General features: G+C 37.2%; 2 protein-coding genes across 8 annotated transcripts in view; both read right to left on the reverse strand.

Moving 5' to 3' along the window:
* The window catches only part of MCU (mitochondrial calcium uniporter), a 49,601-nt gene extending 34,865 nt beyond the window's left edge, over positions 1–14,736 (reverse strand). For 2 of the 7 annotated variants that reach the window (XM_070285119.1, XM_070285118.1), the window contains exon 1: positions 13,452–14,032. In XM_070285119.1, coding sequence (XP_070141220.1) covers positions 13,452–13,562 — 111 coding nt within the window. In that variant the 5' untranslated portion in view covers positions 13,563–14,032. Of the gene's footprint in view, positions 1–13,451; positions 14,036–14,555 lie in introns of those variants that run through there. The other 5 variants (XM_070285114.1, XM_070285115.1, XM_070285113.1 and 2 more) reach the window with 5 other exon arrangements.
* A 945-nt stretch (positions 14,737–15,681) lies between these two features.
* The window catches only part of sfl (N-deacetylase and N-sulfotransferase sfl), a 65,596-nt gene continuing 63,895 nt past the window's right edge, over positions 15,682–17,382 (reverse strand). The window contains exon 7 of the mRNA XM_017173315.3: positions 15,682–17,306. Coding sequence (XP_017028804.1) covers positions 17,204–17,306 — 103 coding nt within the window. The 3' untranslated portion in view covers positions 15,682–17,203. The remainder of the gene's footprint in view (positions 17,307–17,382) is intronic.

Here is a 17,382-nt window from a genome sequence, read left to right on the forward strand (position 1 = left end):
GTGTGCGTGTGCGAATAATGATTATGCGATTTTACGGGTGTGTACTTGGTGGGGTGAACCTTCATTATGGTGTCTGATATATTAAAGGTGATATAATTGGTTTGGGTAATCAAAATCATACAAGTTTTGTGCTTTCTGAGACATTTTTAGCCTTTATAAAGGGATATTATATTCAGTTTTACTAATTTTATTGATTTAAAAATACCCTGAAATATTATTTAATTAATTTTCTGTTCTTTTCAAACCCCATAAACTTCAACACATATTATTTAAATATTTTTCTCAGCTCTCTTATGCTTTATTTACATAACAAACAAATGAAGACACTAAAGCTGGTCCACCCTGGTGTACAATGTTCACATTCCTTTCTATAGAACTCCCCCTCTTTTTTTCCAACATTTTTTAGACTGGCATTCTTTGCATGTTTCAGCCAGGACCTAATTAAGTTAAAATGCTCCCCAGTGAAATCACGTGCTCCCCATAACGAGCGACGAGACGAGAACGACAACGAAAAGTCACACTCAAAACAAAGACCAAAACATATAAAAATGGAGAGAAAAAAAGGAGAGAAGAGAGGAAATTGAAATGGAAAATGGGATGCGTAAATACAGTTATTGTTAAGGCACACCCGGCACACATATAACCCACAATAACCTCGCCCTTCTGCCACTTTTCTTTAACAACTTTTTCTTTTTCCTTCATTTTTTTTCAAACGACAACGCGGCGTATGAGTAATCACACAAGGGACTACAAAGGGAAATCGAAACTGTAACCGTTTACCTTGTCATTTAAGCCAAACAAAAAACAAGGTAAAAGAAGCTTGGTAGGATCTCCCAATTGTCAAATGTTTTGAAGTTTAAAGCATAAAATCCTGCTGTAAAAGATATAAATATTTAATTCCCTAAGGCCGCGCGCACACTACGAGCTGAAAGCGGAGCTGACGGCTGAGAGCTTATCCGCGGAAAGCTCATCAGCGAGCGGAGCTTTTTGCAGCCGCGCACACTGCGAGCTGAAGCTGACGCTGAATTGTTATGAGAAATTAATTGTTTTTCAAGCAAAACAAACATTTTTTAATTCTTCAATATATAAAAAAAAACATTTATTGCGATGACCTATTTATTTAGATCATCATGTCATTTAAATTTTCGAAATCGGCCCACCCAGTTCGCCAGAATATGGTTGACAAAGTACGTTTTTTTAGTGTACTTTGGCACCCTGTATCTCGGAAAGTTGACAATATTTTTATTTTAATAAATATTAAAAAAATTCTTTATACTTTTTTATATAACTGAACAGAAATTTAAATTTCTCTTACTTAAGCGCTAATTAGGGCAATTTTTTAAAGAATAGTCTAAAAAATCAGCTCGCGTCAGCTGCTGAAAAAATCAAACATGTTTGGTTGATCAAACAGAGCGGAGCGGAGCTGACCTTATCAGCTTTCAGCTCCGCTCTCAGTGTGCGCGCTCTCATACAAGTAGTGTGTTTGTTTCAGAGAGCTGATAAGCCGTCAGCCGTCAGCTCCGCTTTCAGCTCGTAGTGTGCGCGCGGCCTAAACTGCCAACCGTTCTCCAAAAGTCAACAGCATTTGGTAGGCCTCTTTCGCCAGGCTTAAACTACTTCATTTTACTTTACTTCATTTTATAACATTTTATGAATAAAATATTTCATTTCCTAACTTTGGACATAAAGATGAAGGCTTTGACATATTAAACGTTGGCTTAAGTCAAATTATATTAAGAGTTTATAAGTTATTGAGAGCTGCTGAAAGGGAATTTTAGCTCAAAATGTGAGGCTTGGTGATTTTTCCCCACCAATACGTATTAAATAAATTGTTTAAAAAATATTAAATTAAGGAATATAACTTAGAAGATAATAATTAGGCTATAGATTGCATTTTTCCTTTGCGGTTTAGTGTTTATATTTTTTATTTCTTATATTTAAGGAATATATTTTAAATATATAGTCGTTTTAAAATTGAAAAAAAGCTAAAAAGGCTTAAATATAAAAATTCAATTTTGTAGAATTTTATTAGTTTTTATTAATATTCTTAAACCCCTTAAATATACAACATTAATTCTTTATTTTAAAACCCCAAAAACCACCCTCGCTTTTTAGGCTTCTGCTGGAAAATCCCCAAAAAAGCATTGCATAATTTTGGGTGCAGCCGTCCAAGTGTCTGCTGTGTGTGTGAATGGTTTGCCAAGCATAAAGCCAGACACCAATATATATATAAAATATATATACTATATATATTTAGACTCAACCTGGAAACTGCGGCTTTTCTCATATGCTATGCACGCGCTGTGCCGGCCGATTCAAACTTTTGCTGATTGGATTTCACACGCTCGCCTCCAATCAGGGGGCTTCAATAATTCAATGGCGGATAAAAATTCTAAAAAAAATATAACAAAGTCAAGTGTTTTGGGGCTCCCGTCGAGTAATTGAAATTTAAATGGCAAATAAATTACACAGTCACGACCAGCACAGCCCCGAAAACCATAGATCAAATGGTGTTTTCCGCTGCGGCCGCAAAGAAAAACTTTTGTGATTTGTTGGCCAGGCGCATTATTGATGGACTCGGGGTGTCTCTGGGGGTGGACAAAGGACATTTGTGACAACTTCGAGGACAGTTGGTCTGAGTTTCAGTCGTGAGTTTTCCCTCCGCAAATCGAGTTCCGAAGCCGGCACTCAAAAGTTATGACCCCCGACGAGCTGTCAGTCGGCATCAAATGTTAAAAACTTGCCACTGCAAATGAAACATTAGGCCGCACATAAATTTAACAAGCTCCGACAGCCCCAAAACCCCCAGCGAAAACAGCCCGAGAGTATGCCACACAAAAGTCTGTGTTTGTGTCTGCTGGCAAAAAGTTTTCCTTTACGATCGTCCAAATAAATTGAAATCGCAGCTCAGCTCAGCTCGGCTTAGCTCAGCTTTCTCAAGAAAATGAAAATGAAAATGTAATTTCATAAATTACACCTGCTGTGGAGGAAGTTGCTCGCACTTGAGCCAAATCATTTCAAGTTAATTCGTGCTGTGGGGCAGCTTTAAAAAAATAAACAAAAGCCAAGACAGCCGCACTATGCAAACATAAGCAGCCTTGGACTCTGTCTGCGACATGTTGCAGCAATTGCCTCTTAATGAGCCCGACAATGTGGCCACGTGCGGCGCCCAAGTCTAGGCTAACACTTGAAATAAAAGTGTCCATGGATGCCTAAGAACAGCCATTCAATTTGAATCTAAGAAATTTCCATTTCTATCAAATAAAAAGGTTGTTAAAACAAGTTTTAAGGGGTGAAGAAACTTGTATTTAAATTATTTTTAAGAGTAAAATGCTAAGAAATTAATTGAGACATTTTAAAATGTTTTTTTTATAGGTTTTAGAAAGCCTTTCATATATTAAAAAATTATTATAGACCGACTATTATATCTTAATAACTTTATAAAACCTGAAAAATATGTTTTAAAATTATTCTACATATTTCTAAACCTTTTTAAAATTCAAATAAATTAAATTTATAATTTTTTAAAATATTTTTTTTGTACAATGAAGTGTTTAAAAAATTGTTATTTTACCAGTAACTATTTAACTACCACAAATAAATAAGGATACTACGTTTTTCACAGTTTTATTAATATAAATAAAGACTTTTCATCCTTAAAAAAATACCCAAGGCTTTTAAAGCCTCTTCTATCTAACGTAAATATTTTATTTCTTAAACAAATATTTTCTTCTCCCTACTAGAAAACTCAAACTAATTCCTTCAAGTGCATAGAAAAACACGAGACACGTCACAGGACACGACACAAAGTCTAGGGAAAAACAGAAAGCCAGAAAGGATAGAAGCTGAAAGGAGGCCTCCTGACATGACAAAGGCATTCTCTTGGAATAGAGAAAAGCAAGTGCATGGGCTGGGGCACAATAACAATAAACAAAAGGCCAGCCAAGTGGATGTCTCTCCTCCGAGTTCCTCAAATCTTTTTCGTCTGGAATTTTACCCAAAAAAACAGCCAAGAAAAAGTCGCCTCACATTAGAGATAAAAATAAAATTACACAGCTTTGTGTAATTTGCATAACATTTTCATTTCGTTTTTGACAACTTTTTAAGACCCATCTTGAAGCCCCTTCTTGAATGTTTCAAATTACTTTTCATATTTTTTTCTTAGAGGCTTTCCACTTAAAGAGTGTAAAAACTTTGGTGAAAACTTTTCAAAAATTCGAAATTGATTGAAATTAAATTTTAAGGAACCCGCCGCTTTTGCATGTCAAGCAAGTTAACAAGAAAATGGCGGAAAATCCTAGACAAAGACTCGCGTTTCAGCCCTTTGTTGCTGTCGCGTGTCAAGTGGTGCATTCCGCGGGCTTTTAGCCAAGAAAAACAACATATTGTTCTTTCGGCGTTTGATTGTCTCTGAATGAGCTCGTTAAGCCCTTGGCCAAATGGAATAATGAATCCCATCAAAGCAATTTGTTAGCTTTGCCGCGAATGAAATGCAATTCGTGAGATATTTTATGGCTCTCTAAGCAAGGAGCATCGTCCTGGCCCAGTCCATTTATTATTTAGCAATTGAGGCTGCTGTGCAATGAATCATAAAAATAACACGGACAAGCGTTGAGGCAATAAGATTAGAGGAACGACATGGCAGGATCGAAGCGAGGACAGACAGGATAAACAGCCTGATGAAAAATCTTCGCATCCTCGCAACAAGAACAGACATCTCTCCAAGCCACGTCAATAAATTTCTATAAATATATTAAAAGGAAAGCGGGCAGATAGAGAGAGCTAATAAATTAGACACATGCTCTTTCGCTAGAATAGCCAAGATTTTCAGCAAGTAAATATTTAGCGGGTGAAAAAACAGAAAAAAGAAAAAATAGAAAAATGATAAACAAGTAGTGTATATACACAGAAATCATCAGATACAGAGAGAGAAATGTTGAGGCAGATAAAAGCTAAGGAAAGAGACAAGCCAGACAGACTAAAATTATACATATCGAAAGATATATAGACACACACACACCGCAGCAAATGGAAATAGACATTTTTTCATTTCATTTCACAGAAGAAGAAAGAGTGCCAGAAATTTGTCGCCGCTCTCATAACTCATAGATAGCCAGCAAGAGACGTGGTGGTGGTAATAGCTGGCATAAAGGCACAACTGTCTAACTGGCTAACTGACATGAATATGGCCGTAAAAAAAATTAATGCGCCTACAGGGGTGGACCAGATAATAGTGAGCTATAAACCTTTTAGAGAGTTGTTTTTCAGCTTGAATGCTTTTTATCTATATAACTTTGAATACCATTTATACACATACCCTACTTGCTTATTAAATACCCTAGTTATTAACTTGTATAATGTTTAGGCCAAATGACTCCCAAGAAAATATTAAATGCATTAAGTATAAATATACATAATAATTCCTATTATTTCTACCGTTTTAAACTGTTTAAACTGTTTAAACTTCTGCTGACGATAGCAAAATGTTTAGCTCTTGTTTATGCAAAGTTCCCCTTTCGTTCCCTTAAAGAGTTGGCCCAAAAAAACTGTCTCAGTTAAAAGTAAGTTTTATATGGCCATTTGTAAGCGTTTTACTCCACTTTAAATGCATGTTGTGGGAATCGTTTTGGGTCTTCTTTGAGTTTGCGAGTTCATTAAAAATGCGTATACGCAATATTACGTATACGCAATATTACCTGAGCGTCTGGCCTTCGGGTTTGTTTGTTTATTCAGCCAATTTCGGTAATGGAAACTTAGCCCGAAGTAAATAAATGAAATTGCATTTCTTTCATTGATCCAATTACAAGGAAATTAGCCAAAGTCTTAAGAGGGGAGAACAGAGAGACCCACCACAACCTTATGTGTCACTCGCACGCGGTTAATTAATAATATGCAGGGTTATATACGAAATTCAAGTTAATTAAGCTTTAATTGTATTTGCAAAAATGGGGAAAGAAAAAAGGGGATCCAGAAGGGGTGGGAAAAATTCCCAGAAGGCACCACCTGCCCTTCATAGTCGCTCATTTACACCCTGTCTTTTCTGGTTTCCTTGTGCTCCCTGGGGCCTACAGAATTTCAATTACAAATATTCCATATTCATAGGAGAGTCTGTGGCCTCAGGCGATGGACTGCCATCGGTAAATAATGCACAAGAAGAAGCAAGGTACACGATGTACCACAAACATATAGCATACATGGCTGGGAGAGTGGAAAAGGCTGCTACAAATTGAGCCACTAAAAGCTTGGGCCATTCAATACGAAGCCCAACAAAGCAGGAAAACATAAACTTGTGGGTTAAGCACATAACCAGAGACAGAGTAATCACGTGTCGGGATAAGACAGTACACTGAGAATAAATTAAAAACAAGTCTCAAAATAAATTGGAGAAAATTTAAGAAAATTAAATGAAACTATATATTTCTTTCATTAAATAAATTTACTTAGTTCAACTTTATTTCCAGTGTAATCCTTGGCAGCCACAGCCAACATAAAAACCAACTCAGTAATTGCATTACTCACTCAAAATAATGGCTCATTAGCCTGGGGGCCAATGTACGAGCCTAACAACCAGTCGGAATGAATGCTGTTCGGCTTTAATTAGTGGCTTGAATCTCCTCCACCACCTAAGCTTCGTCAGACTTCACTGGAGAAGCTAAAGAAAATCCACCCCCAAAAAGGATGCACACACTAAAAAGGCATAGCACCGGGAGAAGGTTTCCGTTTCCCTTTACTTTAACATAATATTTTCCTTGCATAAAAATTACTTTCTCTGGCCGCCGAAAGGAAAAATCCAGCAGCTGGCAGCTTGCAAAAAATATGTTCCTTTACATTTTCACTCACAAAGGACTCCTGTGTACGTGAGTGTGTGTGTGTTTTCTTTTCAAAGTAGCTTGGCCATGTGCATGAGCAATTTCCAGGACACGACCTTCCCACCAAGCCCAGCAAGTGCAAGTAATTTTAATTTTGATTTTAATACAATTAACACTAGGGAGAACAAGTGTTGAAAGAAGTCTTAGGGAAAAAAAGGGCAGAGGCCACGCCCCAATGGTTATAAGAAAGGGAGAAAGGACGAGGACCGCATCCCAGTCTAATTAGGAGGCGACAAGCGCTTGTTGAGAGGCCCATTTGCTGAAAAAACAGCAAGGAAACCACATTATGCAGTCCTTTTTTTATGGCAAAAATAAACTAGAAAGGAGACAACAAAATAAAGGGAATTTTTACAAAGACCTAGCTGCAAGTAATCAATGTTTTTTTTTAATGGAGATGCAATGAGGCATGCCCGAGGTAAATATATTAATAAAATTAACAATATTTTTTTAATACAAAACGTAATTTATGCATTACTTTTCATATTATTATTTATTAAAACCTGCTGTCTTCTCTGCATATTTTATTTATATTTAAAACCTAATTAAAGTTTATTCCTCTCACGCAAATAAATTATGTGGAAGCCCTCTCTCTCAGCCCCCTAAGTAACCCACTTGTATTTGTCACTTAAATCCCTACTTGCCAGCCGGTTTGACAAACTTAAGTGGATATTAGGCAAACCCTTAACCAGGGTATGGCGGGGTGGGACACGAAAAATAAATTTATGTAGCTCATTTCTAAGGCAGTTCGTGGAGCGCAACGAAATTTGCATATAATAGGAGAAAAGGAAGAATTTTGCGCCTTCAAAACAGGAGTAGCAGCAGCAGCTGACACTCGGAGAACTCCGGTTGGGAACCTGGCAACCATGTCCTGGGACCAGAACTCACCCGTAGAGCCTTTAGACATGGCCTGAATTAATAACGAACCTTTTTATGCGGTGCCCTAGAAACTCTCGCCTTTGTTTAGGCTTTAAATTGTCTAAAAAATGTATTCAAAGATTGGCAAAGTGGCACACCAAGACCACAAATATTTGCTAAATAATTTAGGTAGCCACTTCACTCACTGTTTGCATTATCTTTGAATTATTTGATTATATTGAATTAAAATCAGTGCACAAACAAGGGTTCTACGAGTGGCTTTCCCACAGAATTATGCTGACAAACATTGAAATCTTTTTTATGGCTCGAATACAGAAATCCCCCCTCCTGAATTCGTTAAATCGAATTGTGGGTCTGGGTTTTTGTAAATTAAACAAACGATTTATTTATACAGACCGCAGCAGACCGGTCGCGTGGCCTCGTCAAGTGAGTTATGTATTTTAAATTGAGCATTTCATAGTGATTTTATATATACTATATAAACGAACGAGTGCTGATAAGTGCTATCACAGAGCGGGTTAAGCGCCCACGAAATTGATAACGAGCTCGGGTGGGAAAAAATGTGCACACTGCATTCCCTCTGTCTCCCCCTGGCGCTTACAGTTTAACCTGCAGTGTAAATAGTTTCGGTTGGGATTAGATTACAAGTCCAGGGGGTGGTAGAATCGGGATATAAAGAGGGCTTTCGGCCACTTGTATCCATTAGGTACACATGCAGGCCAGCTCGCTGCAGAGTCATTAGATAAACATCAAAGCGAACATTGAAACCGACAAGTAGAGAATGGGGGTTTATCTTTGGAGTTTAGGGAGTACACGGGGGGAGTTTAACTGTGGGTGAAAAGAGGGGGGAAAGGGGGGCTTAACCAGCTATAGTTGTAGTGGATTTCACATGAGGGGTTGCTTTTGCCACACCAAAAGTCAAGAGCAGGGCAGCAGCAGTAGTAGTGGCCATAACACGCAAAGGCCCAGTTGGCTAAAGTTATATTACTATTGCCATGGCTACCAGGCGGGGGGATGGCCAAAAGATAAACAGAAATATGAATACACTGCGATTACAGATAAGGGTGATTTAATAAAAGAATACTTGAGTTAATAGATAAGTTGTCAAGTAAATAATTTAATAGAATTAAGACAAAAATAGGGCCGTTAAAGTTAGTTATTCTATTTTGAAAATATATATAAGCTTCATTGGAAGCTCAGTTATTTTCTACTTATTTTTATTTTAATAAATGAAAACAACTTTATTTCAAAATAAAATTTTAAAGAAGGCTTATTTTTAATATCAGCCTACCAAAAATATTTCTTTCCCTAGTTTTAGTTACATCATAACTTTAAAATTTCCAAATATATCCAACCCCAGTTAAACTCCAATCCCAAGTTTATTAACTTTAACTTAAATCCCAACTTTTCACATTTCTAAAAGTGTAAAGATTAATTTATAGCTCCAAGATGTTTATGCTTTCAGCTATTTGTCAGTTGAATACTTATTACCAGCAAGTTATGCCGGCAATTTCGAAGGCATAACTTTAAGATCTGCTGATGAAGCGCCGGCGACAGGCCCTAATGAAGTCTCTTTCCCCCTGTCTTGATGCTTTCCTTTCCTACTTTACGATGGCATTAATTACGCGTATAATCCGGGCTCTGTTTTACCCCGCCTAAAATATATCCTTGCATATATGTAGTATGCAAATATTTTTGCAACGTCTGGCGGAGAAATTTGCTTTTCGGTTTTCCCCTGATAGCTAAGCAAAGATTCCGCAGCGCAGATAAATGTGCCAGAACGTGCACAAGTTTCCAAGGCACAGGCAGAAGGATAATGTCCTGAGGATGGTGATGGTGGGTGATGGGTGGTGGGTGGTGGTGGTGTCCTCCTCCTCCTCTCTTATATTATGCAGATTTTCTGCGGCCTGACTACTTGTGAACGGGTTAAGTCGAATGCTTGGTGAAGAGACCCTAAGGTGAGGGCCGCAAAAACTTGCTGATCAAACAATAGTTGATAGCACTCGGAGAAGTGGATTAGAAAAAGTCAAGGACAAACTGCTGATAAGCAGAGTGTTTTTCTCCTGCCTACTTAAGTTGGCAGGGATAACTTTGACTTTTGCGGGGAATTAGCGGCCAAAAAACTTGCGAATGAGGTTAAATGAGGCTTGGGAAGATTGAAAAACTAGGCTTGGTGGCAAGCCCCACCACCCCCTTAGGTGGTATTTATGAGAAGCGCAGAGAAGGGCGGTTCTTATGAAGTGTTTGAGAAAGGCGCAGAGAGAAGGGCATAGAAGTTTTTGAGGTATCTTGGGAAATAAGAGAAAAAGTATGCGAAAAATATCATTAAAAGAAATATTTTTAAATGGGTTAAATTAAATATAAATAAAGAGAATACAACAAAATAACATTGCAAACGAAACAATATATATTCAACTTAGGGTTTTAATAATTAAAAGTTAATAGTTGAATATTAAACCATATAATTATAACATTTAACCGTGAAACTGCTATTTCAATGTAGATTTTATATTTCTGATATTTAATAATAATATAAAACCCACTTATTCGCATTCCCACGATTTCTTTTCCACCAAAACTATCCTCAAACTTAATCCATAAAAAGTTGAAAAAGTGTGCTGACAAAATGGCAGAAATTTCCTGCTGCAGAAAAGTGAATTTCAAGTATCACTTACTAAGCCTGATTTAATGAGAAGCTTTAGCAAAAAAGTATCATACCTACAATGTGCAACGAATGACCATAAGCCCTGGCTTTAAGCCGCCTGACCTTTGGCTGAATTATGTGCAATATACATTAATATATACCTGAAACGGGCTTACTTTGAATATGATGAATTCCATTTGCATAAATACTTGCTCGGTACTTTGTTGCTTTTGTTTGCCAGACTTTATGCCGAGGCTATATATTATATATGTTTGAATGAACATGGAGATGTGCACAAATAAAGCCGGTTCCCAAAGCCTGAATCATGGCACTTGTATTTTTAATAAAATATCAATTTATTGCCCATCGACCCCTTTCTGCAAGCAAGCCCGAAAAATAATTGTTGGCCCAGAGAGAGGAAATTTTTGTTTGCAAACAGGTGGGGTAGAGATAAAAGGAAAGGGGTAAGAATTTAAAATAAATAACTAATATTTAATGAAATATAAAAATAAATTAAATTTTAAAAAATTTTGTAAATGTTTTAAGATATTCTTATTAATGCATAATTTATTAATTGTTTAAATTAAATCCTCCAAAAATTGCATCCTAATTCTCGAACCATTGCTGTTCACCATATGTGTGTGTGTGTGCTGGTGCCACGCCCCTGCGCCCCTTGCAAGCGAATCGGAAACAGGAATATAGGAGAGCAAATGGAAACAAAATGCAAAAACCCGAAATTCGAGGGCAAGCCAAAAATCCCATTGAAAAGGAAATGCCGGAAAGAGACAGCAGGAATCGGATTTTCGGGGGGAAAATAGGGAAAGGGAGTTCTAACAACACACGTTCTGTGTCTGTAAGTGTGTATTTGTGTGTGTGTATGGGTGTTGTGCGGCAGACCAAATGGCGCCAATAAAAGTTTTTCTGCCCTACGAACAACGGAAAAGTGGAGTTTCCCCCCTCGAAAATAGTGACGTTATTTTTTTGGTACTTGTCAGATACAAAGATATTTTAGCCTTGCCCCCAGATTTTATTTACTTTTTTCCCCCTAGGAGATGGCTTTAAATCCCAGTGGAAAAAATTGGAGTCATCGGTAGTTGGCGCTTGTTCCAAATTGAGAGACTTAAGGCTTATATGACACTTTTAAATGCCAGATTTGGTTAACCGGGTCAAGAACTCCATTGTAAATATCCATTAAATTATCTTCTTTTGCGGAAAAATATTGATTAAAATTTAGATAAATAATTGCAAAAATTTAATTAACCAGTCAATTACATTATTTTATAAATATAAATTTTTATAAATAATAATTCATTCATTCTTAGCTAAGAATACCATTTCAAAGATAAACCAAAATAAACCAAAACAAAGACTTAGCAGCGACTTAACCCCTTTACCTTTTGACACTTTTGAATGTTGCTTTTGTTAGTCCGTTATCTTGTCAGTTTTTGTTACCTTATTTGTTTATAATCAGCTAACAAAGAACAACAAAAGGCAAAAAAAAAGAGACCAATGCAAATTGAGCTACACACACAGATGCAGGTTAACGAAAAGTCGAGCAAATAACCTGCTAAAATGTAAATAATCCCGGTACGAAATCTCTCCCATTTCTCCCACTGCTATCAACACTCACTCCTCTCTCTTCTCTCTCTCTCTCTCTCCGTTGGACAAACAAAAAAAGCTCAAGAGCCGCCCGCGCACATGCCAACACTTGAGCCCTAGCAAATAACGGCGTATTTAATCATTTCGTATGCAAATCGAGTTTGTCATAAAAGAAATAGTAGGATAAAAGTACAAGCCGGTTAAATGATTACAGTTTTACCTTGATAAACAATCTTAAAAAATATTAAAATAATTTTATCTCTATAAAATATTCAAGCATTAACATTGATTGCTTGGACTTTACTTATTTGTTCTATTTCAGTATAATCAAAACTATACCTTTTGGCCAAGCTTGACTGTAACTTTTATTTAGGTTTAATCTGAGAATATTTCGCTGATTCACTTGCTTTGAAATTCCTACTGATAAGGCAGCGATTACAATTAGTCAATAAAAATCAGCCACAGCATCGTTTTGATCGAAAGTGATTCATACAAAAACGAATTAAATCAATGACCTGGGGTTCTAAGAGAACGCGAGATGCCATAACAAGTGATAATTGTTCTCAGATTCTCTCTCTCTCTCTGATTACGAAAAAAATTACCACAATCACTCATATATCAACGCCCCCTCGCTCTCCCCCTCCCATTCATCTTGTCATGTGATGATAAACATTTCTGACAGCTGTTTTTGTTGTTATTTCTTTGCCCTTTTTTTCTGCATGGAGAGAGAGGACGCGCAGGTGCCAAGTTCAAACAAGAACAACTCCAACTCACCGGGAGAGAGTTTTATATTCAGAGTGGGAGAGAGTTGGAGTTGCAGTTGGAGCTGAAGTTGGAGCTAAAGTTGGGGAGAGCGATTTGCAGGGCAGAGAGAGGAAGAGAGAGCCGGAGAGTACGAAAGATGGGCAGCTGCGAAAGACAAACAGACAGCACATGGTGTGTGTAGGGGTGTGTATGTTTGTACTTTGTATTTTCGGACTGGTTCTTTGCATAAATTTTAATAATTTCCAAGCACAAAATGTGCCACACATCAAAACACACACATAAGAAATTAGTTGAAAAATAACACGTTGGATGTTTTCTATGGGAATGTAACATAAATGAAAATACTCTCTTCAAACACATTTGCAGTGGAACAGCAGAGGTCAGGAAAATAGCACTGTAAGCTTTTACTTTACTTATGTCAGAAAAAAAAATGAAATGATTATCAAATTACCAATACCAAGTTAATTTCAAAGAAGACTCGACTTTTTAACGACTCAACCTGGGTGCTATTACCTTAACCTCGTCTGTTTCCACCCGCTTATTCACATGTGAATAACAAGTGCGTGTATTTTTTTATAGATTCCCATGCCTGCTCCCCCGGAGCTCAGCTTTTCCCCGGCTAGTTTCTGCCCTCTGGTATTTATATAGTTGTCGGGGGCTATCGATACTGCATTGGGGGAGGCGGCGTTAGTACTTACCAGGGCGAAGGTCGTGACGGGGGCCAGGCGCAGAGCAATATTCCTATGGGCGGGCGACGGGCGGAGGAGCAGCCGGAAGGCGCTAACCATGGCGGCCTTGTTTCTGGACATGATTTCTGCTGCTTGAACTGGACACTACACCGCGAAATACACTCTTTATCTATTTATTTTTCAAATCGGGGTAACAGAAGATCGGATGTGAATCACAAAAACACTGGTTATATTATTTGTTGGAGTGGGAAAGCTAAATAATGAGTAATAAACGGAACTTGCACCTCTTCTCTTCGGCTGTGGCTAAAACACTCACAGTAAAAATATATATATATGTACATATATATGTAAGTATACAATGCAGTTGGCTTTTCCGGAATTTTCACTTGGAACTTTTTAGCGGTGCCCCTTATCATTTTCTCGAATATCCAAGGCATCGCCAAAATGCCGTCCAATAGCCAAACTTTATCTATCAGTCAATGGAATTTTAAACGTGCAAAATGACCACTATGAATTTGCTCTTCTACTCCAAACATTTTGTTTGGCTTATCACTTTAGTTTATACTAATTTTTTTGAGTGCTAAAACAAAAGTGAGTTGTGAGCCGAGAGGAATTAAAATGCAACAAGGCGCAACAACAACAAAAACGGAGAGCAGTACGGGCGCCAAAAAAAAAGGAGTGAAAAGGTAGAAGGGCGAAACGAATGGGGGAGAGAGAGAATTACCGGTTTTACCCAGCGATTCTTCTTCTGTTATTTATATATGTATATTATTTCTTGATATATTTTCACATGAGGAAAAGCACCACGGTTAGCACACGGAATTTTATGTACTATAATACTATATAGAAAGATATAGCGGCTGCCTTTAATTTTCGACAACCATAAATTAGGCAGGCGGCCTTTTCTTTTCACTCTCTTTGCACTCTCTTTTTTAATTCTCTCTCTTGGCTAATTTAAGCCGGTTGGGGAAACACGCGAGGTTTTTATTTTATCAACTATTATTCTTTATTAATTATGAAGAGAGGAACCTGTTAGCACGTGCTATATCCAGTATATAGTATATATTTTTAGCTCGCTATCTCTGGTTTCCACAACGCGTCATACATATTTACCGGTGTTTCTTTATAGCCGCCAATTATTAAATATCAATAAATCGAGCTTTGATATTCAATAAAAATTAAAAAACAATAACACAACCGACGCGACACGACCGTAAGCACGACGTAAACACAGTTTTCACGGCAGTTTTCCCAGTTTCAAGTTTCCTTTGCGGCATCAATCATCCGACGCGTGTACGCTCGCTGGAAAATGAAACTGTTTATTCTCGGGGCAGTGTTGTCGGCTTAGCTTATTTAAGGCTAGATCTAGCTATTTTACTTTGGAAGAGCTTAAGCAAGTAGTTAATTTTAGTAATAAATGCATTAATGATATCAACGATTAATTTTATTATAAGCAAACTATTGTATTTATTATTTAAATCCTTGCCGTGGTCCGGAACATATTCAAAATAAATCGCTGGAAAATAAAAAATATATCGAAAAAACAATGTATCGATATATTTTTTTTAATAAATATTTTTATCATATTTTTTTTTTTGTAACCTGATATATAAATGTTTCTGTGATCAGGAAAATATTCAAATATGAATTGATTCTAGATAACCACGGAAAATATTTATATGACGAAAAAAATTACGGAATGAGAGAAAATTAATCTTAAAAATGTAATAGAATTTTAAAAATAAAATTTAAATGTGTTTAGTTTTCAGATAAATCTGGCTTTATTTTGTCCCGAATATAGCTAAGCGGTCACACCTGGGATTACTTTCTGGCAACACTGGCTACTTACCACTGGGCGCCACCTATTCAGGATTCCGGCAGGGGCGCTACTTTGGAGTTCACATTGAACTGCTTGGCCGAACTGCTTGCGAACTGCTTGTTTGAACTGCTTGCAAACTGCTTACTTTACACTGGGAGAAAAAAACTGAAAAAACTGATCCTGCGACCAAAAGTGCCAGATCGGGCGATCTGAGGGTTTCGCGATCGAGTGTGCCTAGACGCCACGAAAGCGCGTTTTTTCCTGGGATTTTCCGATCTCTTAGGTTTTCAGCGGAAACAACTGCCCAATGAGAAGACCCCCTTAATTTGGCTTACTCTATTGGTTTTCTGCTACAATTATCACCCTCTAAAAATTCCATTTAATATATATTAAACTTTCCAAAAATAAACACAACACCACTTTACACTTGCAATAATTTTTCGCTTTTATTATTGTCGCATTACGAATCTAAACTTGAACTAGTCCTCCGTAGGGTTACGCATATATCCAACTATACAATAGAGCTTTGCTTAGGCGCTGCGCTTAGGACTACAACTAGAGCTTTACACAAACGCTGGACTTAGGCTAAAACACATCTATGGTACACTTAGGGTTAGAGAGCAGCCCTACGCTTAGTCGCTAGTCAGATATATTAACACGTAGTTAGTACAGATGTATGCTTAGCCTTGGTTAACTTAGCTGCTGGCTACAAAAGATCTCACAGTTTTGGCATGGACTTAGAGAGAGGGAGCTTAGACTTAGAGAGTAGGCTGAATTCGGTGTGTCTGAGGTAATAACGAAAGTGCTCCGGATTATGGATAATTAGGCGCTCAACTGGCCATTAGCAACTGATGAACATTAAACAACTAACAAAGCGCATTTATGCATTTATTCATGATGCCTCATGATATTATTTATGATAATTTATAATGCGCAAAACACAGGCACACACACACGCTGCTATTTACACAACACTCGCACACACTCTTAACTGTACAACTCTTGCAGTGACAACTGCAGTGACATTAATTAGCTGCAATAGCAACAAAACGAAAGATTTATGCATATATGTTTAAACTTTAAAGCGACTAATTATGTTATTTTTTACCCTCCTTAATCTATCCTTTTTTTTCTATAGCTGCTCTGCACTCGCTCGTTTTCGTTCTGATTTTAATATTTGATTTCATTAAGGGCAATCGGAATTGATAGGGTTTTACATTATTGTTAATTTATACATTTTTAAGGGTTTATTTTAAAAAGTAAATTGATTTTTGTGGTTTAATACGTTTGGGAAATGTAAGGGAAATAGGTAGGTTTTTTAAATAAATATTCATAATTAAAAATAATTATAAAAAATAGCTCATTAAAATACAAAAACGTGCAAAACATTATTTTTAAATTTTTACAGATTTGAAATATACAAATTTCTTAGTTTTGTAATTTAATCAACACGTATACTTGAGGTTTTGATTTAAAAATTATTCGATTTTGGAAGAGAATTTAAATGTAAATAAAATATTTTAAAAATCCTTTAAGACAAAAAAACATTCTTTTACTTCAAATAAACATATTTACATGGATTGAGTCTCTTAGACCCTCAAAATTCTTGTTTAATCATAGATAAACTCTAAAAACCGTATCTTGTTCATTAAATTTTCCTGCCTCATCAATTCCGATTGCACAAAATCCATCAAACTAAGATCTCAGAACAACAACGAGTACATTTTTTCCTCATGTTAAATATTTCCACTTCCACTTCGTCGTCCTGTCAGTTGTGACGCCTTCGCCGACGTTGTGACTGAGCCTTTTCAGCGCTCTCGGCCGCCAGATGCAGCCAACGCAACTGTTTCCTGAGTTTTGCCCGCAATTTGCGATACTTAATGCCGCCACCAGAGCCACCTCCACCACCTGGTCCTGCTCCGCCGCCGCTGATGAGTTGCTATCACGTGCCCGTGGACAGGTCGTCTTTGAGCCACTGCGGTATCGGCCGCGACCCCAGCTTTTTGAGCAGCTTCACCAGCGCCGTATTGTGATTCAGATAGTAGCTGCAAGCGAGAGAATAAAGAAAGAAAACGTTCCATCAGTAAAATGCAGGCAGTACAGAGAGAGAGAGACGAAGTG

This window comes from Drosophila kikkawai, chromosome 3L (assembly GCF_030179895.1).
Source record: "Drosophila kikkawai strain 14028-0561.14 chromosome 3L, DkikHiC1v2, whole genome shotgun sequence".
Lineage (NCBI taxonomy): Eukaryota > Metazoa > Arthropoda > Insecta > Diptera > Drosophilidae > Drosophila > Drosophila kikkawai.